This window comes from Anoplolepis gracilipes, chromosome 1 (genome assembly GCF_047496725.1).
Source record: "Anoplolepis gracilipes chromosome 1, ASM4749672v1, whole genome shotgun sequence".
NCBI lineage: Eukaryota > Metazoa > Arthropoda > Insecta > Hymenoptera > Formicidae > Anoplolepis > Anoplolepis gracilipes.
This window is the reverse complement of record NC_132970.1, coordinates 20,952,147-20,978,438: the sequence shown is the minus strand read 5'-3', so window position 1 is coordinate 20,978,438 and position 26,292 is coordinate 20,952,147. Positions and strand designations below refer to the sequence as shown.

Genomic DNA, 26,292 nt, shown 5'->3' with positions numbered 1-26,292 from the left:
CTTTCTATGCATTAAAATATTTATTTTTACTATATAATAATATTATCTAACGTTAAAAAGTTAATTTATTGTAGATCCGACTCATATAAATAAGAAGATTGAAAGATATTATGTCTATGTCATTAATATCCGTGGACTATTTCTATGTGCATTTGATTACATTTTATTTACTCCGGCTATATTTTTCACAAAGCAGACGCAACACTATTTAATATTTCATGAATGAAAGTTGTCATTTGAATAAATTTATTCCGCGATGACAATCTATAGAGCCAAAATATACATACATATACAACATTGAAGGAAGATTGCATAGCTGGCGATATCACAAATTGACCGTCTTTAAAATTTAAATACGCTCGATGATATTGTACGTATATTATTATTATATTATTAATGTACAGTTTACAATCATAAAATGTTACTGGAAATTTCTTCTTTTTACGAACTTTAACTCATTATGCATTATTAAGAAGGGAAGAATTTTTATCGTCTTGAGATACCAAATGACACAGAGATATCGCAGCTATGGACATTCTACCAGTGAATTTTAAGGTCTTATGGTTTTGTGGCGCATGGCAAGAGGGGAAAGACGATAACATCGTTGTTGGTTATCTACACCTCTGTTACAAGTATTTAAGCGCATAAAATATAAGCACGCATAGGGTATCTGTTAGAAAATTTAGAATTAAAATAAATATAAAATTACTTTTAATTTTATATTAAATTATTAAAGTCATCAGATTAGAAAGTTAATTTTTCTTTAGTTATTAGAAGCTATTGATCATATAAACTGTATACTTGCAGATACGCAATTTTCTTCCTAATATATGAGTTTACGATATTCGAGGTGGTAGAACTGATTCGTACGCGTGATCGAATCGATGAGTTAACGGAAGGACTCTTCTTGGCATCAACTTATGTAACATTATGCTTAAAATATGCAAATTTTTTACTACGAAAGAATGATGTATTAGAGTTATTGGATTGTCTGCGCGTAAAACTGTGTCAACCGAGAAATTCGACGGAAAAGATGATAATAGAGATACATAGTCGAAAAGGTATAATTAAAATAATTATTAAATAATATATATAATTTGAAAAACTTTTTTTATATAACTAAGCACAATACAAACAATTTAATTATCATTAATAAAACGGAAAATTTATTTTAAAGCACTGATTGTTTTTCATGATAGTTCGAATTCTAATGAGCAAGTCTTTTAGTGAAATAAATCGAAATATTTATGACAGCTAAGTGGAGCACTCTTTCTTTCTTAATCATGTCGCAAGCCACTGCTCTGGGTTTCGTGATCGCGCCAATTCTGGGATTCAGCAAGGATGAATGGATTCTGCCTACGAAATCATATGTTCCCTATTCCGTTTCCAAGTTATTTCCATATGTGGCAACGTATTTACAACAAGCTGCAGCACTCTTTTATGCGATTATGCTTAACGTTTCATTCGACTCTCTCGTTTATGGTTTCACAATTCATGCCTGCGGGCAGATCGAGCTAATTTGTCGCCGATTACGAGATAATATTAGGGTGTCGGTAAATTTACAAAAGGATGCAACCGCGTCAATTGAGGAATGTATCAGACATCATATACTTATGCACTCTTTTGTGAAAAAAATAGGAGAACTATTCATCTGGACAGTCATGGTCCTCTTTTTTTTTAGTCTGATTATTCTCTGCACCAGTATTTTCCTGATATCAAAGGTTGGAATAATATATGCCTTTTTGTCGATTATTTCTTTTTTTTAATTAATTCTGTAGTTAAATATAAATCTCTCTCTCTTTCTCTCTCTAATCAAAAGTAATTTTGCTTACATTATAATTTTTTAAATTACACACGATATAATTATAATATTTTATATTTTAAAGAGTAAAAAATAAGATACACATAAACTTTATTTCTGAGATATCTTATATTTTAATATTATAAGCAATTAATAATATATTTCAGTAATAGCAATTTTATATTTTCTAAAATTTGATATATTATATTATGAACTTATAATATAACATATAAAAACATTTCATCTATACACTTGTTTCGCATTGTTATAATATGTAAATTAAATTAATTTTGCAGACAAAACTTTTCAGTATCGAGTGTCTTTCTTTGACATTATATTTTAGCAGTATAATGCTGCAGATATTTTTTTACTGCTGGTATGGGAACGAGCTTGAGTTAAAAGTAAATAATTATGTAATATTTCAATAAAATTTCAAAATTTTAAAATACAAAATATTAATATTGTATTACAAGAAAATATTAGATCTGATTGCACAAATGGCAATGTATAATCGGCAATTTCTTTTTTTGCAGAGCAAAAATATTGCAAATAGCATTTATTTTAGCACTTGGACAATGACTACTTTGCATGAGCGCAGATCCCTGATACTTATTATGATAAACAGTCAAAAAGGATTGACGTTTTCCAGTAATAGAATGTTTGCATTATCTCTGGACACTTTTACCTGGGTAAGTAAACTCAGAAATAAATATATACATTTATATCGCAAAATTTTCACTCACAAAGTTTAACTTTATTAAAAAAAAGTATTTTAACTATTGTTGTTACTATAATTTTCTAAATGTTTAAATTATATAAAAGAACAGATTATATAAAATCTTTAACATTATTAATTTAATTTTGTTTCTCTAGATTTGTAAAACATCTTATTCAGCTTTTAATCTTCTGCAGCAAGCATCAAATTAATTAAAAGATACATCGTTAATTGAAATAAAATTTATTTTCATTAAAACATAGTTCTATATTTATATAAGACGTAAGTATGACGTGTAATATGAGAGCAGTTCAATAATAAAGATACAGGTGTTGATTATATTTTTTTTTTTATTTTTATGTGCCATTTAGTTATCTTTGAATTTATTACACCACACGCACACTTCTTTTGATTTAAAATATTTTGATCATAAACATTCACTCACCTTATGATAAATTTTACTCTATGATTCACGTTTTCTGCTTGCGAAAATCTGAAAAGTGTGTACATCTCGAACTTGAAATAATTTTCAACCACACTAGTTTCACATATTTCGTTTGCTTGTCAAATTCCAAGCGGATGGAAAACAACAATGTTTGCAAGCTATTAGTTTTCCTCATCGTGTAATTACACATATGTTCATGATTTTGAAGTTGCGCGTACAGATACACGCATACATGTAAAATCAACACCTTTTTATTATCGGAGCATCTATATATTTGTACATATTATTTGGAAAATCTACTTTTATATTTTTCTCAATTATTAAAATACATAATGACTATATTTTAGTTATATTAAACTTTTACTAATAATTATTGCGTATTAATCTCAAATATTCGCTGATCAAAAGTTTAGTTTTATAACTATATCCGTTTATTGTATATACTAAATTTATTAGTAATTTAAAATAAAATTTTTATATAATTTATATTTAGTTAATAGCTAATAGTTAATATGAAATTATCTTGAAAAGTTATATTTTTAGTTAAGTCTTATAAAATTTTTTCTTCTAACTTACAATTAGGTATAGTTTATTATTTATGTTGCACAAGTCTACACAAGCACATATTTTCCGTTCAATATTAAGTTCAATATATATCAAAATTAATTTAAAAAATTATATATTTTTTTTCCTGTGAAAATTTGATAATGAAAATATTATGTTGATAGAAATTCTTTTTAACAAACATTTTCTATTAGATATTCGACGATCGTCTAAGCAACAAAGCATTGAAAAGGTTTAACTCAATGGACACTCCGTTCTAATTGGTTTTTTCGACGTAAAAGAAAAATTTAATTTTCGTACTAACAGCAATTAATTTGTCGGTAAATTTTGTGAGAGTTCCTTCTTTGTTCTCCTGGTCGACCAAGTCAATTACGAAGTTTGAGTAGAGTTCTGTCAAATGCACAAGTGTTTTTAGCTATTAGTCTCATTGACTGATGTCTCTACGTATATACAGAGTGTCCCGAAAATGCCGGTAAATATTTTAATGGCAGGTTCTTTAGAAAATTTTAAGACGAAAAATTTAATACAAAAATGTCGAGGCTACAATAGTTTTCAAATTAGAAAGATTTAAAGATCACGAATGACAGGACTAGAATTTCGCGCGCTCAGGTACGGCAAAATAACAAGTGATAAAAGAATTACATAAATTAGATAAATTCATAGAACCACTTTTTAATATTTATCGGTCATTTCGGGACACCCTGTATATATATATATATATATATATATTCTCAGCTTAACAAAGAAAATTGGGATGAACCTAACATATGTCTATTTTAGTATACATCTTGTTCACAATACTTTTCATTACAGTTATAAAATAAATAAATAATTAAAATAATAAATTAAAAGCAACGCATTTTTTTCCAGACTTCATTTTCAAAATTATCAGTTTTAAAAAATATGAATCATTAATCTCATATGATGATACCATCAGAGTATGATAAGATAATTAAATATTACAAAGATTAAATATTTGGTCTTCTCTTTGGCTTTCTGTATAATTCTTTCTATATAATTGATTAGCGAAAAATTTTATTTTTGAAATAATTAATAATATCATTAGTTTTTGGTAAGCTTTCGTCAAATTATTACATTTTTTTCTGAAATCTCTATGATAAGTGCTAAAGTTTTTATCATAATAATAAATAGATGTCATTATTTGAAAATTTAAAAATAATTAGCAAATGATATAATGTTTATTGCAATATATTTATATATTCAGCTCACAAAAATGTAAAAGCAATCTGGACGCACGGTGGTCTTCTCAGTACACAGGAAGCTATTTGGAAAGGTGTACCAGTGATCGGAATGCCATTTTTTACGGATAAAAAATTTAATGTGGCCTTATTAGTACATAAAGGTGTCGCTGTACCGTTAGATATTAAAACTTTATCCACAGAATCCGTGTTATGCGCTTGAAGAAATACTTTACAATGAAAGGTATGCTATTTGAACCTTTTTGATGTGTTAATAATTTTAATAAAATTTATTTATTATAAACTTAGACGATTTGTAGATAAATTTTGATAATAGTTTAATATAATAATTATTATGCAAATAATAAATATGCGAATAATTTAAGAGAATAATTTAAAATAATATAAAACAGTTACTGTAACAAAAATTTATTAAAATAATTTTTTTAGAATTTAATTTTTTATTTAGGTGTGCTTTATTAGATTCTGTTCTACTTCTATTTAATTAAGATGTGTTATTAATAATACAATATTTTTCATGCAGTTATACAAAAAATATGAAACAATTATCTAGTGAATTTCGGGATCGACCAGTGCCGCCGTTAGATTTGGCAATATGGTCGATCGAATACGTCGTTCGACATCCACATAGAAGTTTAGAATCCCCGCTTAGATCTCAGAGCTGGATAGAACAGAACATGATCGATATCTATGCATTTGTATTCTTTTATTTTATCATAATATTATTGATAGTATTTTTTGTATTGAAAAAATTATTTAATTTTTGTCGTCGTATCATGTATGTACCGCATCTAAATTGCAAAAGAGCAAACAAATGTAATCCATTCAAATATTAATAATAAGTGTGACAATTATTTATTGTTGATTAAAAAAATAAAATTAATATATTAGTATAAATATGTTCTAGATAAGAAAATATTGTTTATATGTACATAATATACATATGCATATGTGCATTTATATATATATATATATATATAGTATTAGTTATATCTCTAAAAAAATCTCTTTTTACAAAAAAGTATAAAAAGGTGAAAAAGTTGTAAAAAATATGTACTTTAATTGAAAAAAGTTATATTAAAAAAGTTGTACAAATTTCTTACAAAAATAATGATATCAAAAATTGTGCGCTAACTAAAAATAAACTCTATATAGCTACATTTTATTACAATAATAACAATAATTTTATTTTATAGTATAATTTGTTATTATTCAATAATATTTAAAATATAAAATTTATTTAAATTTGAAAATCTCGTGGTGATTAAAAATGGTATGCAAATGAGAGTGCGTAAAGTTTTGTAGAGAATTACCTTGTTGCACAATTAATTATTTTGTCAAAAGATTAAATTTCTTTCGAAATTTTAAGCACTATTATTTGACGAAGATGACAAAGATTTTTGATATTATTGATATGATACTTGCATCCCAAAAACATGATAGCGCGGGTGAAAAAATCCAGTGCCTTTACTATATGTAAGCATGCTGTACTATAGACATTATATATTAATTTTGCAACACGTTTGCACTATATATATAGTTAACTTTTAATGTACCTTTGTGTATCTTTCATTTAAATTAAAAAAAAATTAATTTATTAATAACATTTTTATTCTATTACAGACATATATATATCATTATATATATATATATATATATATATCATTTAATATCTATGAATTTGTTATGATAATAATATAATAACAAATTTTAAAAGTGTATTTGAAAATATATTTACATAGTGTTATAGTGATAGTATATTAAGATTTTTATGTATGAGAGATATCAGAGTATAAATACTTAAAATATATCAAATTTAATTAAATTAAAAATAAAATTTAAAATTTTTTAATTAAATAAAAAAGCACAAATTCAATAATATAAATCCGAATAAAAGAAAAAAGACCAATGACGAAATCATGCAGATTCAAGTGTGCGTATATGTATTAAATAGAAATACATAATATTTTTAAATAGAAAATTACATAATATTTTTCAATATTTTATAGTACACGCATAATTTCTTCTATTTAAATATATGGTGTAAATTATTGTAAATATTAAAATAATATATATATTTTATAATACATTTTTCAAAATATTCTACATACATATCTATTACAGCCAAGTAGTGTCCGAGCTTTTATGAGTATATCTCAAGCCATTTGTATAATTCTCAGACTCGCTCCTAATTGTGGAACTTAAAAATACCGACAGACCTCTGCCATTCAAGATGTACATACATATCTGCTCTACTCTAATCAACATTGTAAAAATTTTTATAATATTATGTTAAACATCTTTATTGTATAGCAGATAGCAAATTGTTAATAAAAAAACATCATTACTATTTATTTATTAATCATCTAAATGTGTATCTATATATTGCGCGTATCTATCACGCAAATATACTGAATTAACAATAAGCATTTTTGCTTCTCAGCGTCAGATTTCTCTCATTGATTTTATATGTTGAGAGCATCCTGTTTCGAGTGTTTTTCTACTGTTGATACAGACACGAGTTACAATTGAAAATGTGATAAAAAATGATTTATTTTAAGGCTTATTTTAGTCGATTTACAATTCACGAAATGAGAATATTAAAAGCTAAAGTATTATGTCCGTGTCATTACTATCCGCGGATTCTCCTGAATAGCTCAATGTGTATACGATATTTTATTTACTATGACTAGACTTTTCACAAAGCAGACGCAACACTACTTAATATTTCATCAACGAAAAAGTTGTCATTTGAATAAATTTCTTCCACGATGACATAAGGTCAAAACACAACCTTGGTATTATTTTTTTTTTCTATGAGAGCAATATACATAACATTGGAAAAAGATTACATAGTTGGAGATACCATAAGTCGACTATCTTTAAAATTTAAATATCTTCTATGATAGTGTACGTATGCTAATATTATATTATCAATGTACTTTACAATGATAAAATATTACTGGAAATTTCTTCTTACTGTGATCGATCTTGGACTCATCATTCATTATTAATAAACGAAGGCATTTCTATTGAGACATACCAAATGAAATGAAGATATCGTGCAGCTATGGACATTTTGCCGGTGAACTTTAAGGTCTTATGGTTTTGTGGCGCATGGCAAGAGAGGAAAGACGATAACATCTTTGTTGGTTGTCTACATTTCTGTTACAAGTATTTAAGTATAAAATATAAACGCGCGTGACGTATCTCTATTTAAAATTAAAATAAATATAAAACTATTTTTAATTTTATATAAAATTGTTAAAGTTATCAGAGAGATAATTTTTCTTTGATTATTTTTGAAACTATTGATCCTAAATTTTTATACTCGCAGGTATGCAATCTTCTTCTTAATATATGAGTTTACAATATTCGAGGTGATAGAACTGATTCGTTCGCGTAATCAAATCGATGAGTTAACGGAAGGACTCTTCTTGGCATCGACTTATGTAACATTGTGTCTAAAATATGCAAATTTTTTGTTACGAAAGAAGGATGTGTCACAGTTGTTGGATTGTCTGCGCGTAAAAATGTGTCAACCAAGGAATTCGACGGAAAAGATGATAATAGAGACTCATAGTCGAAAAGGTATTGAAATAATTATTAAAAGTAACATATGATTCAAAAAATTTTTTTTACATAATTAAACTATATAAACAATTTAATTATTACATTTATAAGTGTTTGGATTAATTGAGAGCCAGATGGGGTAAATAAAACACTCAGTGACATATCATTCTCTGATGATGGTTCAAAAAGTCGAAACTTACAAAGTTATTAATAAAGAAAAATCAAAAAGGGAAAATTTGTGTACTTTATTTACCACATCTTGCTCTCAACTAACGCAAATCTCTTACGAATATAATAATTAAATTGTTTATATAGATTAATTATATAAAAAATTACCTACGAATAGTTATATATTAGAGCCTTTAAATATTTGAATGTAATTATTGTTATTAAAATTCGAAAAGTTCACTTTAACGCACTGACCGCTTTTCATTATAATAGTTCGAATTCTGATCAACAAGTCTTTTAATGAAATTAATTAAAATATTCATGGCAGCTAAATGGAGCGCTCTTACCTTCTTAATCATGTCGCAAGCTACTACTGTTGGTTTCGTGGTCGTGCCAATTCTGAGCCTCGGCAAGGATAAATGGATCTTACCCACAAAATCGTACGTTCCCTATTCCGTTTCGGAAATGTTTCCATATGTGGCGACCTATTTACAACAAACTGCAGCGCTGTTTTATGCAGTTATGCTCAACGTTTCATTCGACTCTCTCGTTTATGGATTCACGATTCACGCTTGCGGACAGGTTGAGTTGATTTGTCGCCGATTGAGAGAAAATATTAGGGCCTCGGCAAATTTCCAGAAGAAGGCAACCGCGTCGATTGAGGAATGCGTCAGACATCATATACTCATGCATACTTTTGTGAAGAAAACAGCAGCGCTATTTATTTGGACAGTCATGGTCCTCTTTTTTTTTAGTCTTATTATTCTCTGCACCAGTATTTTCCTGATATCAAAGGTTGGGACAATATGCTCTTTTGTCAACTGTTTTTTATTTTAATTAATTCTGTAATTAAATATCAATCTATCTTTCTAAACAAAAATAATTTTAATTTGCCTAGAAATTAATTTTGTTTTATTAAAATATAATTATAACATTTATATTTCAATAAATAAATAAAAAAATAATATATACATAAACTTCGTATTTCTGAAATATATTAATATTCTAATATTATAAGCAATTAATATTATTTTAATAATAACAATTTTATATTAAAAAATATATTAACTATTGGGTTGTTCAAAAAGTTATTGCGTCTTTTTTCGGTGATTTTCAAGACCGTTTATTTTATACAAAGAACTGATATTAATCAATGATGTATTGCCCTTTTTATTCGATAACCTTTTATCATCTTTTGATAAGCTTCATAATTCCATTCTCGAAAAACTTCCTATCTTTATTATCCAAAAATTGATCCAAGTGCCTTTCGGTTGCGTCATCTGAAGGAAACGTTCTTCCACTCAAGAAGTTTTGCAATGACCGGAACAAATGGTAGTTTGATGGTGCAAGATCTGATGAGTATGGTGGTTGAGGGAACACATCTCAATCAAGCTTCAACAATTTTTCGCGAGTCATCAAACTGTATGTGTGGTCGAGCGTTGTCGTGATGGAAGACCACTTCTCTATGATTGTGCATAATCAAGTTGTTTTAAATATACGGAAGGTGAACACTTCCAATCAATACTTTTAGTATCTCAGCGAGCTCACGAATGGTAAAACGTCTATTAACTTCGACTAATGCCTTTATTTTCTCATCATCAATCTTTAATGGCCGACCTGAACAAGATGCATCTTTCACACTGTATTCACTAGAACGGAAACCAGCAAACCAATATTGAAACTGGCGTTCTTTTAGGACTTTGTCACCATAAATTTTAAGCAACTTTTCGCAAGCCTGCACTACGTTTTTTCTTTTTCGAAAATAATAAAGTAAAACTTGGCGAAAATGCTCGTGTTGACTCTCCATTTTCAAAACGCTATAGAAAGAATAAATGTTTATTGATTCGCGCACTTTTTTTATGAAAGTTAAAAGTGTCAGCTATTAAACGCGCATTGGCTCATAAATATAATAATAATACAACTAAGTACAAATACAATTAAAGCCATTTATCGGAGAAAAACGCAATGACTTTTTGAACAACCCAATATTTATTGCATAATTGCTATTAGCTAAAACTTTGGACAAATAAAATAAATTTATCTATGCATCTGTTTCGCATTATCTTAATTAAAAAATTAAATTAATTTTGCAGACAAAACTTTTTAGTATGGAATTTCTTTCTTTGGTACTATATTTTAGCAGTATGATGCTGCAGATATTTTTTTACTGCTGGTTTGGGAACGAGCTTGAATTGAAAGTAAACAATTATATAATATTTCAATAAAATTTCTGAGTCTCAAATTGCAAAATACTAATATTGTTCTATAAGAAAATATTAGATCTAATTATATAAATAACAATGTATAACAACTTTTTTACAGAGCAAAAATATTGCAAATAGTATTTATTTTAGCAATTGGACATTGACTACGTCACATGAACGTAGATCGTTGATACTTATTATGATAAATAGTCAGAAAGGATTGACATTTTCCAATAACAGAATGTTTGCATTATCTCTGGACACTTTTACCTGGGTAAGTAAACTTACAATTAGAAATAAATATACGCATTTATATCACAAAGTTTACATTCACAGATTGTATGTATTTTTAATTAAAAAAAGTATTTTAAACTTTTCATTATTACTGCAATTGTCTAAATGTTTAAGCTAGTATATACATAAAAGAAGAAATATTAACATTTACAAATATAACATTATTAATATTACTTTTTTTTTAGATTTGTAAAACATCTTACTCAGCCTTTAATCTCTTGCAACAAGCATCGAATTAATTAACAAATATATCGTTAATTGAAATAAAATTTCTTTTCATTACAACGTAGTTCTATATTTATATAAGACGTAGAAGACATATAATATTTTCTGAAAAAATTTATATAAGTTATTATTAATTATATAGTAAATTTTTACGAATAATGATTTGTTGCTTGTTAATAAAACCTTAAATATTCACTATCAAAAGTCTAGTTTCATAAAACCTCTTTTTACACTAAATTTACTAATAGTTTAGAATTAAATTTTTAAATTTTTGTTAATATAATGAAATTGTCTTGAAAAATTCTATTTCTAACCAGCGGTTATAAAACTTCTTACCTTTATACACTTCCAACATAGTTTCTCATTCATGTCGCATAAATCTAGAGGCACATATTTTCTATTTAGTATTAAGTTTAATATATATTTTTTTCTGTGGAAACTTAATATTATGTTGAATAAAAATTCTTTTTAACAAATATTTCCTGCGAGATATTTTGCGATTGTCTCATGTCTAAATAAAATATGTTGTGTATGTGAAAACGAATTCTTTTTTCTCCGATAGGTGAAACGAATACTATGTTGGGAAAAGACTGCTGATGCTAAGATACTCGACCACATTAAAGTTTAACGTACACACTATAATGTTGTATACACCTTATTACTAATGCAACTCGTAATGATGACACAAATTTCTTGGAGGAAAATTTATCATTTAACTCGGAATAAACTGATGCATTATTAAAAGACAAAAGAAATTTCACGATTGAAACAGGACAAGATTAAAGCTCTGACAATTACACAACAATAATACGAAAGTATGGACATTTTACCGGTAAATTTCAAAGCTCTACAGTTTTGCGGCGCATGGAAAGAACGAGAGGACAACAATATGTGTATTGGATTTTTGCGTTTTTGTTACAAGTATATATAAAGATACACGTGAAATACATTAAAATCAACTATAACAAAATATTACAAAGTGTATTATTTTTTACAATTTCTTTGAATTCTTTTTCTCTTGTCAACTTATTGATTGATTATTTAAGATTATAATACTCGCAGGTACACGATAGTTTTCTTGATATATGAATTTACAATACTTGATGCAGTAGAAGTGATTCGAACGCGGGATCACATTTACGAATTGACAGAAGGGCTCTTCTTGGGATTAACTTTCTTGACGCTGAGTGTAAAATATGCAAATTTTCTGCTACGAGAAAATAAAGTGTTCGAATTGCTAGATTGTCTGCGCATAAAAATGTGCCAACCAAGAGACTCCACGGAAAAACTAATAATGGAAGAACATAGTCGCAGAGGTATTCGAATAATTTATGTATGATGAAATATCGTATAATATTAAGATCTTTTTAGACGATCTAAAATTTGCAACCAAATTCAAAACAGAATTCACTTTTAAAAAAAGCTTACTAAAATATCTATAATAATATATAACTAATAATAATAGATAACTAAATATATCAAAAGTCTCGAAGTTTATTGTTTATTTCTTTTCCGTGATGCTTATTAACTTTTTTACTGAAAGCAATTTTCATTACGTAATTTGATTTAAAAAAATAAAAATTTACTTTGATATTATCGAACAATTGAACGTTTATCGGAGCAAAATCGATATATTAGGCAAAGATTAATTATTCGCGACACTAAAAATCGATTAAAGAAGAATACGAAATCAATAGAGGAGATCAACGCAAATTGTTTTCGTCAACTCTTGTCTCAGAGTACATAAATGCCTTTAAAATGTAATGAAAGAAGAGACCGATTGATATCGATCTGCATTTGTAGACATGATACAGTGACACTATACAGTGCATGAGACAAGAAACAAGATGGAACTAAGACTATCTTATCCTGCTTGAACAATTAAATTTTAATCAATTTAAACCGAATCGGTTTATCGAAGCAAAATATGACACGAAGACACTACTCATTATTCGCGAAACATTGAAAACCGACTAATCACACTAATATACATTCAAATATGCTCACTACGTATTATTAGTTTTTCATTTAGGAAAAAGTTTCCAAATCACAGTTCTGTCATCAACATCAAGGTGCATCGATTGGGAGATTTTTTTAATATAATTTTTATATAATTTTTATATATAATTTTTGATATAATAAATAATTTATAATTTAATTTATAATTATGAAAAAGAAATTATACTTTTATTGCATTTTAATATAAGTGAATAAACATACAAATTAAAATTAAAGATAAATATTTGTGGATATTAGTATTAAAAAATATAATTAAATTTGCCGGTTGTTTACATGATAAATTTCGATCGAATAATTTTTGGACACAAATAATATTTTATATACCGTAAGAAAATGAATACTAAACATTATGTAAAAACAATTTTTAGAAATTAATTTAACTATCGAAGAAAAAATGGACTTATATGTAATTATATAGGAGAAAAAATATAATACATACTATAATATATAATCATACTTGGCTAGATCCATTTTCATACATACATATACATAATCAGATAGAACATCTTACCTGATATTAAATAAAGTTTAACAGTATTTTTATCTAAATCAATTTCATCATATTTGACATTATATAGATTTAATCATATAATATTTATATAAGTTAGAGATTAAAGTCGCTAGTATTTAATTATAAACAACGGGTTAATTAAAACGACCTGACTAGCCAAAATCATTCAATTTATTCACACATTATGTGATCATATATTATTTATAACAAATATTATATGCAACGGGTTAATTAAAACGACCTGACTAGCCAAAATCATTCAATTTATTCACACAATGTGTAAATAAATTGAATGATTTGAATTTATTTCTTCTTCGGTATTCATTATAGCTAAGTGGAGCATTGTGTCGTTCATGATGATATCACTTGCCACTGGGATGGGTCTCATGATTACGCCAGGTCTAGGACTACTCACGAAAAACGAGCGTGTGCTGCCGTTGAAGTCATACGTTCCGTATTCTGTGTCGAATCTACTTATATACCTAGCGACATATCTGCAGCAATTTTTAACGCTGTTTTATGGGATAATACTCAACGTTTCCTTCGACAGTCTTGTCTATGGCTTCACAATTCACACCTGCGCACAGATCGAGTTGATGTGTCATAGATTAACAGACAATTTGAAAAACATTTCTTTCGGAAAAAGCTCAGAGACGAAGGTCTCGATCGAAGAATGCGTCAAACATCATTTGCTCGTTAAGATCGTGGTAAAAAAAATACAAGAATTATTCATATGGTCAATCATGATATTTTTCTTTTTCAGTCTAGTTATTGTATGCACCAGCATTTTTCTAATATCCAAGGTATGAGAGAATAAAACATTTTATTTATAGTGTTACTGATGTGATATACATTTATTTCTTACAGACAAAGTTGCTCAGTTTGGAGTTTCTTTCTATGTTTTTGTATCTGAACGGTATATTGCTTCAAATATTTTATTATTGCTGGTACGGAAACGAGCTTCAATTGAAGGTAAATTAAATTATGTAAACGGATAATAAAAAGTATATATACAAAGTGTAATTAAAAGATATGATCAAACTTTGGGGAGACACTTCCTCACATATAGAGTATGAAAGCACAAGTCATGTGATTATAAGTGCGGAAATACTTATAGAGTTATTTTAGACACTGTCTAATTCTCAGCAGTCATTAACAATTCATAAGACCAGTCATTAAATATGTAATTTTTATTTTTACTTTTAACCCATTAATGAAACAAGCGTCTGCACCTTTCTCATTTGAATACCTCTGAACCTATATAATATGTTTATATAATATGTTCTCATTTTCTATGTATCAAGCACATTGGTAAAATATATATACAGGATGTCCGGTAATGACTGCCTCACCTCTCTAGGGCAGATAGAGCAGGTCAAACTGAACATAAAAGTCCTCTACAATTTTGCGATTTGCGCAATAATGATTAAAATATTAATTAAAAACGCTCAATGTGTGGGCGCGCGCCGTATATAACACTCAGCATATGCTGAGCGTTTTTAATTAATATTTTAATAATTATTGCGAAAATCGCAAAATGATAGAAGACTTTTATGTTCAGTTTGACCTGCTCTATCTGCCCTAGAGAGATGAGGCGATCATTACCGGACACCCTGTATATATATATATATATATATATATATATATATATATATATATATATATATATATATGTATATACAGGTTGCATTATACACTGATACACACATCCTTAAAATGACAAGCATATACACTCACATTCTACCCAATTATAAATAGCCTTGATTTTATCTGTCATCAAATCAACATAGTTATTCTAGCAGTTTAGCATATTGTATAAAAGTCTGTGGAGTGATTATTTTTCCATAGTTGAACAGTTTTTTAATTATATCCTGTATTTAAATGAAATAGAAATAAAAATAGAAACAGAAATAAATTAATACAATAAAAGAAGATTACTTGTGTTTGTGATGGATTTCCTTCTTTATATTTTTTAATCTTACCATTATGACGATGCATTTGAGTATGCACTTCTACATTTTAAACTGCATAGTAGTAGGCCGCTAGGAGACTCATTTTATCAAATGTAATCAAGCAATTGTAATTGATCATTGTTTATTTATTATTTTTGTATCACTGAGGATGATCCAAAGAAGAACCAAAACGTCTGAATTTTGAATTCTTTGCCTTTAAATATTGTTTTTATTTACGCTCCTACATCTTGCGTTCGGCTTTTAAAGCCCTTTTATTGTATTAATTTATTTCTGAATTGAGAGCCTATTAACTTTTATTAGAGAAATAGAAAATTTGAAAAATTCTATTGTGATAATTGTCTGAAAAGTGCGTGCTTGTAGAATTAATATCTTATTGTTAATATAAAGAAAGAGAACGAGTAACTAGTATAAATATAAATTATAAATTGACAGATTTTATTTAAATTTTTTTTTCTCAGAGTAAAAGTATCGCAACCGCTATTTATTCCAGCGATTGGACTAAAGTGACGCCGCAAGAACGCAGATTGCTAATCTTTATCATGATAAACAGTCAAAAAGGAATAATATTGTCCTATCACGGAATGTTTGCATTATCACTAAACACTTTTACTTGGGTAAGTTAATGAGTAGGAAACATAAATTTACATATATTGCGTGTCGTGAATCCATATTTATAGTATACAAATATACAATACAAATATGTATAGTATATTGTTATCGCAGTAATTATAAGAAGTTAATTGCACAGATTAACATAGATAGATGATTTCTTATAATGGGAACAATGGTCATAATAATAATGGTAAAATTTCAGATCTGCAGAACTTCTTACTCAGCTTACAATCTCTTACAGCAGGCGTCGAATTGATAAATCGTTGCTTCGTGTATAGTGAAAAATAAAATTTATTTTTTATGTAATTTTTATCTCATTGTATAAAACGTAACACATAACGTAATATTTTTCTAAAGAAACTTCCTTCACATGAATAAGTTTCTTTAATGAGCATAATTAAAAATGAACGCGCATTAGAAATATTTTCATGCTTATCGCTAATAATGTGTAATTAACAAATATGTGGTGAAGTAATAAAAAGATTCATATAAAATGTAATACATATAAAAATACAAGAAAATTCTATGCAATTTTTAAATTTAACTTTTTAGAATAAAATGCAGTTTTAATTATTATATTGAGAAAGTTAAAACATTAAAAAAACATTACAAAAATATTATAAAACATTCATAAAATAAAAGTATTATGTACGAATAATTTAATAATATTTTTGAGTTATATTCAATAGCATCGTTCTGTTATTCTTTCAGAGATATATCCTTGTTTGTATACACCCTATTTGTATTGAGGGGATGCAAAAAAAGAATCTAATCATTGCCATCTAAAATAATATCTGCCATCGAAATAATCTTTGCCATCTATTATCATTATCTATTATGATGAAATGAATAAGCCAGCTTGTTTACGAAGGCATCCCATTTGGCCTGCCATTTGTTTAACGCAGCACTCTTTTCTTCATCGTTCATGCTGCTATAGATCAGCGAGTTTATCGCTAGTTGCTTGAGACTTCTGAGATCCGAATGGGTGCTCATAAGACCCATGAAGGCTTCGTAAAAATCGTAACTGAGTCCTTTAACGCCCCAAAGGCCGGGATCGTCGCTGGAAATCACGACGGGCGAGGCTAACGCGAACATCGCGGTCGCGGGATGATTCCGCATGTCTTCTACGAGACTGAGAACTTGGTTCGAGATGGGACAAATCTCTACCGCGACTCCCAATTCTTGCACATATTTCCATAAAAGTGGATGTTTCGTTAATGCATATCTGAAGAAATGTTATGAATGCCGATGTGTCAATGAATTATATCAATTATAGATTGCGAACAATTATTATTTTAGGTAAACTGTATTTCGATATTGCAATCTACTTCATTGAGAATTTTTTAAAAATAAAAATTTTAAAACAAAATAATTTAAAAATAAAAATTTAAAAGATAAGCTAAATAATTTTAAATAATGAAGTAAAAATATCGTAAAAAAAACCCAATTTTTGTCTTTAATTCTTTAATTAATTAATGTTTCTATATTAAATTTTCTAAATTAATTTTATTTACGCTAACTCACCCGTGGCCGATACGTTTGGTGTTGAGTAACAAAGCATCAAAAAGATTTAAATCAGTCGACTCTCCGTTCCAATTGGTCTCTCCAGCATGGAAGAAAAATTTAATATTCTTATTAACGAAGTTTAATTTGTCGGCGAATTTCACAAGAGGTTCTCCTTTATCCTCCTGGCCAACCAAGTCAAAACCAACTACAAAATTCGGATAGTGTTCCGTCAGTTGCACCAACTTTTTCAGATATTCCTCTAATTTTGTTTCATTGATGGATCGTCTCGGCGCATATATAAGCTTAACTCCAAGGAAATCAGGATGGTCTCGTATGAACCTATCATACATTTATTTGATCACATCTCTTTGCTTACAATACTTTTCATTATAGTGATAAAATAAATAAATAAATTATTGAAATAAATTAAAAAGCAAAATATTCTTTTCTCGTATCAGACTTCATCTTTTAAACCATCAGTTTTGAAAAATATGAAATATTAGTAATACCTCTAATAAAAATACCAACAGAAAGTGGTAAGCTAATGTCATTAAATATTAGATAATTAAAACTATCTAATTATGTTATAAAAATTTATTTATCTGAGTTATAAAAATAAGATAGTTTAAACAAACTGAAAGCTTTTTTACCGATCGGTGACATTCTTGATAATCCCCGCCATTTCCAGCGATCCGTAGACCCTGTCAAAATCGTAAATTGACGATAGTGTCGTTCGTATCTCCACATACATTACATTATCCTCATAAAACTCTTGTAGTACGTAGTAATAAACATCTTCGAAGACAGGTCGGTAGGACAGCCAGGACTTCATAAACTTGAAAATGCTATCAAACTTTTCCCATGCCTTATCGACGGTGCTGTAAGCGCTTCTCGGATTTTCCGTGATCATGGTCAACGACCTTCTGATTCTGTCATTGATCGCGTCGGCCTGTCGTTGATCCCGTCGTACCTCGCTCAGCAATTGCCAATCGCACGTTTCATCAGGCTTATTGAAAAACATAAGTTTTAAACTGTTGTTTTGATCACACACGTACAGATTCTCGCGATAGGTCACATTGTTGAGCTTATAATCGATCGAGCCTATGCCGGACTGGTGAACATGAAGAACGGCGCCCTTAGGCATTTCACGTAGAATCTTGAATACTCCGGATTTCTCGATTTCCAATATCACCTCCAAAAAGTTGCGCGATGGTAGAAAATTATTATTGATAAATCCTGCAAAATACAAAAGATTTCAGTAAATTGACATTAACGGACCCAGCTTCAGTGACCTTGTTTTTGTCTGTCAAGGTCGTAATCCTGAATATCCAAAAGATTTTAAGCGTCATTCGCTGTTTATTAAAAAGTTAAAAATAAAATAATTTTCACGAATTATACGTATAGGTAATTATCGGATACTATGTATATTTAATAGAACTTATTCTTAACAGATTTAGTTTTTTGCATGTAATAAATCAGACGCTAGGTCTCCGCCTGCAACTTCATTACCAAAATATTAACCTAATCCATTTGTAGAATTGAAGAAAAATAAAAATTCATTTCCCTTGGAAATGGATTGGTTAATTTTTTTTTTCAAAATAGGGATGCATGGGCAGAGATTTATGTATAGCGACGGCTGAAACCTTCTGGATGTTACTTAGAGCCATGAGCTCGACAACATATGTCAAGTAACACCCACTTGCACGTTCTTTGATTGTTTATTAAAAAGGAATTATAATTGATATCACCAGACCCAGTCTCATGACCTTGATCTTGATCTTGACAACATATGCACTTGACATTGTCAAGGTCAAGGTCATTGAGGCTGGGTTTGTTGATGTCAATATTTATCTTTTTTAATAAACAAGCAACGCTTTTGGACAATACTTAATATTGATCTTGACATATATCAAAGACAAGATCATAAAGCTGAATCCATTAATCAAATATTGCCTACATATTCCGTTATCAGTTAATATTAATGGTGTACATCCTGCTGTCGACTTTTTCTTTTTCCTTATATGTAAGTATATATTTTACATACGTATATGTTTTTATGACATTTTATTTTTTTCTTTCTCTTTATTTTTTAATGATAAGAATATTTTCATCATTAAAAATCTTTAATATTAAAGATGTATTTATTATTAATTGCATTATTTAACGCTAGAAAAACGTATATATTCTATAAAAGATAGCAGACTTTAAAAGTTAAATCTTTGACTATATTTAATGTAGCACTACTGAAATATTAAAAACGTAATTATGAAATATAAATACCATTATATTAAAAACTGTATATTATCTATTGTTCTGATTAAAAGATGCGACAATGTCTCGACGCTAAATACATAAAAATAATGACAGATTGTCGTAAAAAATTGTGCAGTGAAAAATAAAGATTAATATATTGAAATGTTAAAAACTGATAAGAAGCATAAAAACATTTCATAATAGCTTAAACTATTATCTTTAAAACTAATTTTATCAGGAAGTTAGCTCCGTTATTTTTCTCGCCTACTATCTCTTTAGGAAGGGTAAAGAGGGGGGTATAAGTTTTTCAAAAATGAGAATCTATTTCTTGGTAAATGCACCAAGTAAAATATGTACCCTGTGCACGTTTCAATTTTCGCGGAAAAAATTAATTTCTAAGAAATTTACATTACATCTGCGTATGGTTCTTATTCGCTATTGATAGTTGTTTGTTTATGAAATATAAAAGTAGAAAATTATGAATATAAAAGTCGAAATTATGAATTATAAAGATAAAAATAATTATGAATATAAAAATAGAAATGTGAAATTATATGCTTCAGCAAAATCATATACATCGAGAAGCATTTTAATATTTGTTTATGTTTGTAATATATTTTAATAATATATATGTTTGTAGTATGTTTAATATTGAATGTCGTTAATATGTACGTTGATAAATCATGATACTTTTGTCATCAAGACGAATATTTATTGATATTTTGCATCATAAATTCATGGTTTTATGTGTGATTATTGGTAATACAACGTTGAAAATATTATTTATAAAAAAATTGCTTACGAAAAAAATCTAAACGTTTCCTGATAAAATTAATTTTAAAGATTAAATCGATAATAGCAGTTTAAGGTATGATGAATTGTCTTCATGCTTTTTATCAGTTTTTATCATTTTATCATTTCAATATATTAATCTTTATATATTAATCTCTATATATTTATATATTTATTATTTATCTTTGCGCTTTATTTTTCACTGCACAATTTTTCATGACAATCTGTCATTATTTTTATGTACATTTAGCGTCGAGACATCGCATCTTTCAATCAGAACAATAGATGATATACGGTTTTTATATTTATATTTTAATATAGTGGTATTTAAATAGAGAAAAAGAAAAAATAGAAGTAAAACAGTTAATTTTAAGATTTATTTCGTGAAAAAATTAAACAAAAGTGAATGATCCGATAATTAATTACATTGAATGTAAAAAAAAATTCTGAATCTTTTTGTCACAAAAATTCATTTTTAAACAACGCTCAAAAACTTGTCATACAACAAAAGAAATTGCACCAGAAATTGATATTTATCATTACTTCATTTAAGTGAAAATCTAAAAAAACTGATCTCTTTATTTAAATAATTGCAGATAATGTGCGGACGCGTTTAACTAATTATTATTGTGAAATTAAAAAGATCAAACCATCTTGGATTTCTCGGCTTTTGATTGACATCAGAACCTGATTCGCAATGGATTCGATGAAATTGAGCTTCAAATTGCCACCCAGGAAATATCGCTTTTCAGTCATCATCAGTTCCCGTCGAAGTTGCCAATAAGTCAGCTGTCGCGGGAATTCTTGTTTGTGTATGAAGTACGCGTTGATCATGTTGCCACAAATCAGGATCGTCAAGGTGAACAAGCTCAACCAGGCCATGTTGATCGTGGAAAACTGTACTTTACTAATTAGACACGAATTGTTATTGTCGTTGTGCACTTTTGCCACGATAAAACACTTTCGAAAGGTTACTCGATTCTACGTAAAATAGAGCTATGTGAACGTCACGGCTGTTTGATCTCCACTGAAATACTTTTACCAACGGGACTATTATTATAAGGGTACCAGGAGTCCAGGAGTGGTATATAATGAGGGCCGATAACTAAATAGCAGAACTTGCTGACCATCTGTACCAATAACCAATTACACGTGCGTATTTCTTAGCCGTATAAATTAAACATTGTGACAGAAATCCACATTGCATCGCAGAGATATATATGTAAATTTATTTATACAAATCATTATTAATAAAATAAATTTTGTACTTTGATAATTTGAATGTTTGTTGCGGCAATATTGCACACAATAAAGATTTAAAGAATAAAAACTATTTTTTTTATTTAATTGTTTTTTATTTAATCGATCTTTTTCTTTCGGCTAATTTAAACTAAGGAATAAATACAACTTGTTTCTAATTTCAAATAACCTGTTTAAAAATTGTAAAAAAAGCAAGGACTTTGCACAAACGTTCTGTAATTTAATATATTTCATATTAGGCAGAAACTTTATCTTTAACTTAAAAATTAAAGAAATAATTGTAATGTTTATTACTTCCGTTCTTCTTTTTCTTATCGAACTCTTTATACATTTAATTAAATTATGTAAACGTAATACGTAATTCAATTAAATTAATTAATGTATAAATAATATGTTTGCACATGCGAAAATTCTACAAGATAAAATTTTATAAAACAAATGTATTGATATCACTAGGTTACAAAAAAAGGTATTTTACCGTTACTTTCATTTTTTATCGCGATAAAAATAAATTGATAAGAAAGAAAGGAGATAGTGTGTCTGATGATGAATTATCGCTTACGATTTTCGCTCAATGCAGATATAAATATGTGCCGATGATAAGATAGAAATGTTAGAAAGATGGATTAAAATGATTAAAATAAGAATGTGTTGTAAAAGTAAATACTTTCAACACAACATAAATTACATGCTATACAAAATTTGTTAATACGTAAATTTTAAGTTAGGTTACCAAATGATTAGTTACTAAGCTATTATTTACAAGGTATTTTATTGCATTTTAACTTATTTTAATTCTTTTATATATTTACACTTACATTATTATCTTGTATCTCATTAATATTCCTTTTTCATAAGCATATATAAAGTAAATCTAATCAATAAACAGAATAACTCCCGATAAAAAATTTCTTATGTATAGTTATGCAGAATTAAATATAATTATATAGTATTCTACACAATTGTGTATAATTATAGATGACACCGTATAAAACGTTACGTATATTTATATACAAATAAATTGATAGCTGCAATTAGAATTATGTATATATACTTACACACAATGCCTGCAATATTTTATGTATAATTATATATAATTATATATAAAGTGGACAAATTTCGTATATAAATTTGTATAATTAGATTGATTATATATAAAAATTTTTTATCAGGATCTTCGAATATAAATCAATAAACGAATGTAAAGGTTATAAACGAATATAAATATAAAAGCCGCCTAAGAGCAACTTTAATAGAATCATTTGAATGCAAAAACAATCAGAGATCTACATGGTTAACATGTAATAGTATAATAATTATGATAATTTGTTAAGAAAAAATCGGAACAAATCCCGGTAAAAAATTTCTCATATATAATTATATATAACAATATAAAAGTATATAGAAATATATAAAATACTGTATAAGTTATGCATAGTTATGTATAGTATGCATAATTTTGTACTATCGTTGACTGACATCTAGCCAACATTAATATAAAATTATATATAATTATATAATAAGTCATATATTATTATATATAATTATACATAACTTATACAAAATTTTATATATTTCTATATAATTTTATATGGTCATATATCATATATGATTATACATAACAAATTTTTTATCGGGATGTTTTAGTCCAATTTTTTGTATTTTCCTCAGTACAAGAATATAATTGAAATATCACTATAAATTAAAATCTATTAAATGTATTGACTCAACTATTAAAACAAAGCGAAAAGAATTATAAATTAATATACTCAATCATCTGTTAACATGAATTCGCTAATATCGTCATCATAAAAGTCTATGTAAATATAAGCACTTTTTATTAGTTTTTTTACTAGAAGATTTGTTACGCATAACATTCTTGATAACCCGGTAAAAAATTTGTTATGTATAATCATATATCATATATGACCATATAAAATTATATAGAAATATATAAAATTTTATATAAGTTATGTATAATTATATATAATAATATATGACTTGTTGTATAATTATATATAATTTTATATTAATGTTGGCTAAATGTCAGTCAACGATAATACAAAATTATGCATACTATACATAACTTATACAGAATTTTATATATTTCTATATACTTTTATATTGTTATATATAATTATATATGAGAAATTTTTTACCGAGGAGTAAAGATATAAAATAAATAGAGGCTTATGTATAGATATGAAGATGAATAACAACGATATCAATAACAAATTTATTATTTTGAAGAGAAAAATAATAAATTATACCACTCGCTTACACAGTTAAAAACAGACTATGAAATTATGTGTAGATAAATGTATGATATATATATATATATATTTATTTATTTATTCCTATTTATATAACTTTTATAAAACCTATTTTTATGTAATTTTCATAATAACCTTCAAATCTTCAGAAGTATAAATTATTTCACAATAGTAGTTGGTAAACATTTTGTGTCTGCAAATTTAGACCATTATGTTGTCTTCTAATAAATATTGTTTTGGAAATTAATCTTTAATTATAAAATGATTCGCTATCCACTATCTTTACCTCATCTCACTCAAAATCATAACTATGATTAAGTCGGTAGTCAGTTACATATATGTAACTGATTTGTAAGTTTTATTTCTACCAATATGCTGTTGGTGTTCTGATATTCTAGATTTTAACTTCCTACTAGTCTGATCAACATATAATGCGTTACAATTATTACAATTAATTTTATAAACAACATTTGTTTTTGGAAATTTAGAGAATGATATCTTTATGTACTCTTATAAATTTATTTAATTTAAGGTTGAAATAAACCGATTTTTCACCTTCAGATCTTTCAGACGATGTTTTTAAATTGTTTAGATATGTTAGGTAAATAAGGTATTGTGAAATAAGATACTTATTCTAAAGAACGAATGTTATTGCAATTGCTATTGTTAAATTTGTTTAATAAGAATTTTAATAAGAGGATAATTAATTGCTTCAAAAATCATATTTATATTGGATGACAGTTGTCTAGTAATATTTTAACTACGAATTCAAGGTTTTTTGAATGAAATCAAAGATGTGAAAATAAAAAAATTCTATCTACTAATATTATAATATATAATCGTGCCTCGCTTCTAACAGTAAGAATGCTGAGAGAAAAAATTCAAGTCTCTTTTAGAATAAGTTGATTTCTAACACCAATTTAACACTATATATATAATTATTTTCCACTATTAGTGTTACATCTAGGAATTTAAGTTGGTCATTGTCCTCTAAATTTCAAGTGTAAATTGAAGTCTTTTATGAAAGGAATTAAATATGATTAATGTGTGGTCAATAAAGAATAAAGAGTTAGCCAGCCTAACATTATTTACATATCTAAAATATATAGGAGAAATAGATCTTAAAGATTGAAGCACTTTATCTAGAAAATTTTAGATCTTGTAACATTATACCATATCAGCTATAAGAGGGGAGAGGGAAGGAGCCTATAGGTGTACCCAAAGATTAGTAATATAAACATTGTTAAATGTAAAGAGTGTTACATCTAGGAATTTAAGTTGGTCATTGTCCTCTAAGTTTCAAGTGTAAATTGAAGTCTTTTATGAAAGGAATTAAATATGATTAATGTGTGGTCAATAAAGAATGAAGAGATAGCCAGCCTAACATTATTTACATATCTAAAATATATAGGAGAAATAGATCTTAAAGATTGAAGCGCTTTATCTAGAAAATTTTAGATTTTGTAACATTATACCATATCAGCTATAAGAGGGGAGAGGGAAGGAGCCTATAGGTGTACCCAAAGATTAGTAATATAAACATTGTTAAATGTAAAGACTGAGGAATTAAGCACGAAATTTACTACCTAGTAAAAATTCCGATTTGAATTCTGATAGAAAGGAATTACATATATTAGATAAAAATTTTCATCTATTAAAGACACTGTCTAGAGTTAAATTTATAGAAATATTGGTAAAAAAAAAACTATACATATAGTGAAATTAACTTACAGTCATGTGTTAATATAAATGTCAAATAGTTTACGCACTAACTCAAAACTATTTTTATGTGAATCATCCTTTTAGCTTTAGGAAAACTTTTGATCATAATTCTATGTAAAAATATGATTAAGTCATATAATGAACTATTAATAGAAAAGACTA

The 26,292-nt window shown here is 27.3% G+C and overlaps 4 protein-coding genes across 6 annotated transcripts; 3 read left to right on the top strand and 1 right to left on the bottom strand.

Annotated features, from left to right (window-relative positions):
- The first annotated feature begins 528 nt into the window (after nt 1-528).
- LOC140669032 (odorant receptor 46a-like) lies at nt 529-5,386 on the top strand. Its single transcript, XM_072898473.1, has 8 exons — nt 529-632; nt 808-1,061; nt 1,255-1,721; nt 2,098-2,202; nt 2,335-2,490; nt 2,675-2,798; nt 4,751-4,968; nt 5,269-5,386. Exons 1-6 carry the CDS (start codon nt 529-531, stop codon nt 2,726-2,728), a joined length of 1,140 nt encoding a protein of 379 aa, XP_072754574.1. The 3' UTR covers nt 2,729-2,798; nt 4,751-4,968; nt 5,269-5,386.
- A 2,392-nt stretch (nt 5,387-7,778) lies between these two features.
- On the top strand, nt 7,779-11,303 carry LOC140676229 (odorant receptor 46a-like). Its single transcript, XM_072911103.1, has 6 exons — nt 7,779-7,919; nt 8,083-8,336; nt 8,815-9,281; nt 10,580-10,684; nt 10,809-10,964; nt 11,170-11,303. The coding sequence occupies exons 1-6, from the start codon at nt 7,816-7,818 to the stop codon at nt 11,221-11,223; spliced, it is 1,140 nt and encodes a 379-aa protein (XP_072767204.1). The 5' UTR covers nt 7,779-7,815; the 3' UTR covers nt 11,224-11,303.
- Nucleotides 11,304-11,881: 578 nt separating this feature from the next.
- On the top strand, nt 11,882-16,784 carry LOC140676214 (odorant receptor 46a-like). 3 transcript variants are annotated; one of them, XM_072911082.1, is made up of 6 exons: nt 11,882-12,100; nt 12,272-12,525; nt 14,070-14,542; nt 14,607-14,711; nt 16,171-16,326; nt 16,527-16,784. In XM_072911082.1, exons 1-6 carry the CDS (start codon nt 12,027-12,029, stop codon nt 16,578-16,580), a joined length of 1,116 nt encoding a protein of 371 aa, XP_072767183.1. In that variant the 5' UTR covers nt 11,882-12,026; the 3' UTR covers nt 16,581-16,784. The 3 variants fall into 3 exon arrangements, with proteins under 3 accessions (XP_072767183.1, XP_072767192.1, XP_072767174.1); XM_072911091.1 differs by having other exon boundaries at nt 11,882-12,102; nt 12,319-12,525; XM_072911073.1 differs by having other exon boundaries at nt 11,882-12,130.
- Nucleotides 16,775-24,431, bottom strand: LOC140676207 (adenosine deaminase 2). The gene is made up of 5 exons (XM_072911061.1): nt 24,295-24,431; nt 21,526-21,910; nt 18,481-19,066; nt 17,849-18,169; nt 16,775-17,549 (listed from the first exon to the last, which is right to left on the bottom strand). Exons 2-5 carry the CDS (start codon nt 21,755-21,757, stop codon nt 17,153-17,155), a joined length of 1,536 nt encoding a protein of 511 aa, XP_072767162.1. The 5' UTR covers nt 21,758-21,910; nt 24,295-24,431; the 3' UTR covers nt 16,775-17,152.
- Nucleotides 24,432-26,292: the final 1,861 nt, after the last annotated feature.

Excerpts from the sequence above, each read along its gene's own strand:
- LOC140669032 (XM_072898473.1), top strand. The coding sequence starts at position 529 with ATGGACATTCTACCAGTGAATTTTAAGGTCTTATGGTTTTGTGGCGCA. Across the intron at positions 1,062-1,254 it reads AGAGATACATAGTCGAAAAG|CTAAGTGGAGCACTCTTTCT; the intron begins GTATAATTAAAA and ends TATTTATGACAG. Across the intron at positions 1,722-2,097 it reads GTATTTTCCTGATATCAAAG|ACAAAACTTTTCAGTATCGA; the intron begins GTTGGAATAATA and ends TTAATTTTGCAG.
- LOC140676207 (XM_072911061.1), bottom strand. The coding sequence starts at position 21,757 with ATGGCCTGGTTGAGCTTGTTCACCTTGACGATCCTGATTTGTGGCAAC. Across the intron at positions 18,170-18,480 it reads ATCAAGAATGTCACCGATCG|GTTCATACGAGACCATCCTG; the intron begins GTAAAAAAGCTT and ends AATGTATGATAG. Across the intron at positions 17,550-17,848 it reads ACCAAACGTATCGGCCACGG|ATATGCATTAACGAAACATC; the intron begins GTGAGTTAGCGT and ends ACATTTCTTCAG.
- LOC140676214 (XM_072911073.1), top strand. The coding sequence starts at position 12,027 with ATGGACATTTTACCGGTAAATTTCAAAGCTCTACAGTTTTGCGGCGCA. Across the intron at positions 14,712-16,170 it reads GAAACGAGCTTCAATTGAAG|AGTAAAAGTATCGCAACCGC; the intron begins GTAAATTAAATT and ends TTTTTTTCTCAG. Across the intron at positions 16,327-16,526 it reads CACTAAACACTTTTACTTGG|ATCTGCAGAACTTCTTACTC; the intron begins GTAAGTTAATGA and ends GTAAAATTTCAG.
- LOC140676229 (XM_072911103.1), top strand. The coding sequence starts at position 7,816 with ATGGACATTTTGCCGGTGAACTTTAAGGTCTTATGGTTTTGTGGCGCA. Across the intron at positions 9,282-10,579 it reads GTATTTTCCTGATATCAAAG|ACAAAACTTTTTAGTATGGA; the intron begins GTTGGGACAATA and ends TTAATTTTGCAG. Across the intron at positions 10,965-11,169 it reads CTCTGGACACTTTTACCTGG|ATTTGTAAAACATCTTACTC; the intron begins GTAAGTAAACTT and ends CTTTTTTTTTAG.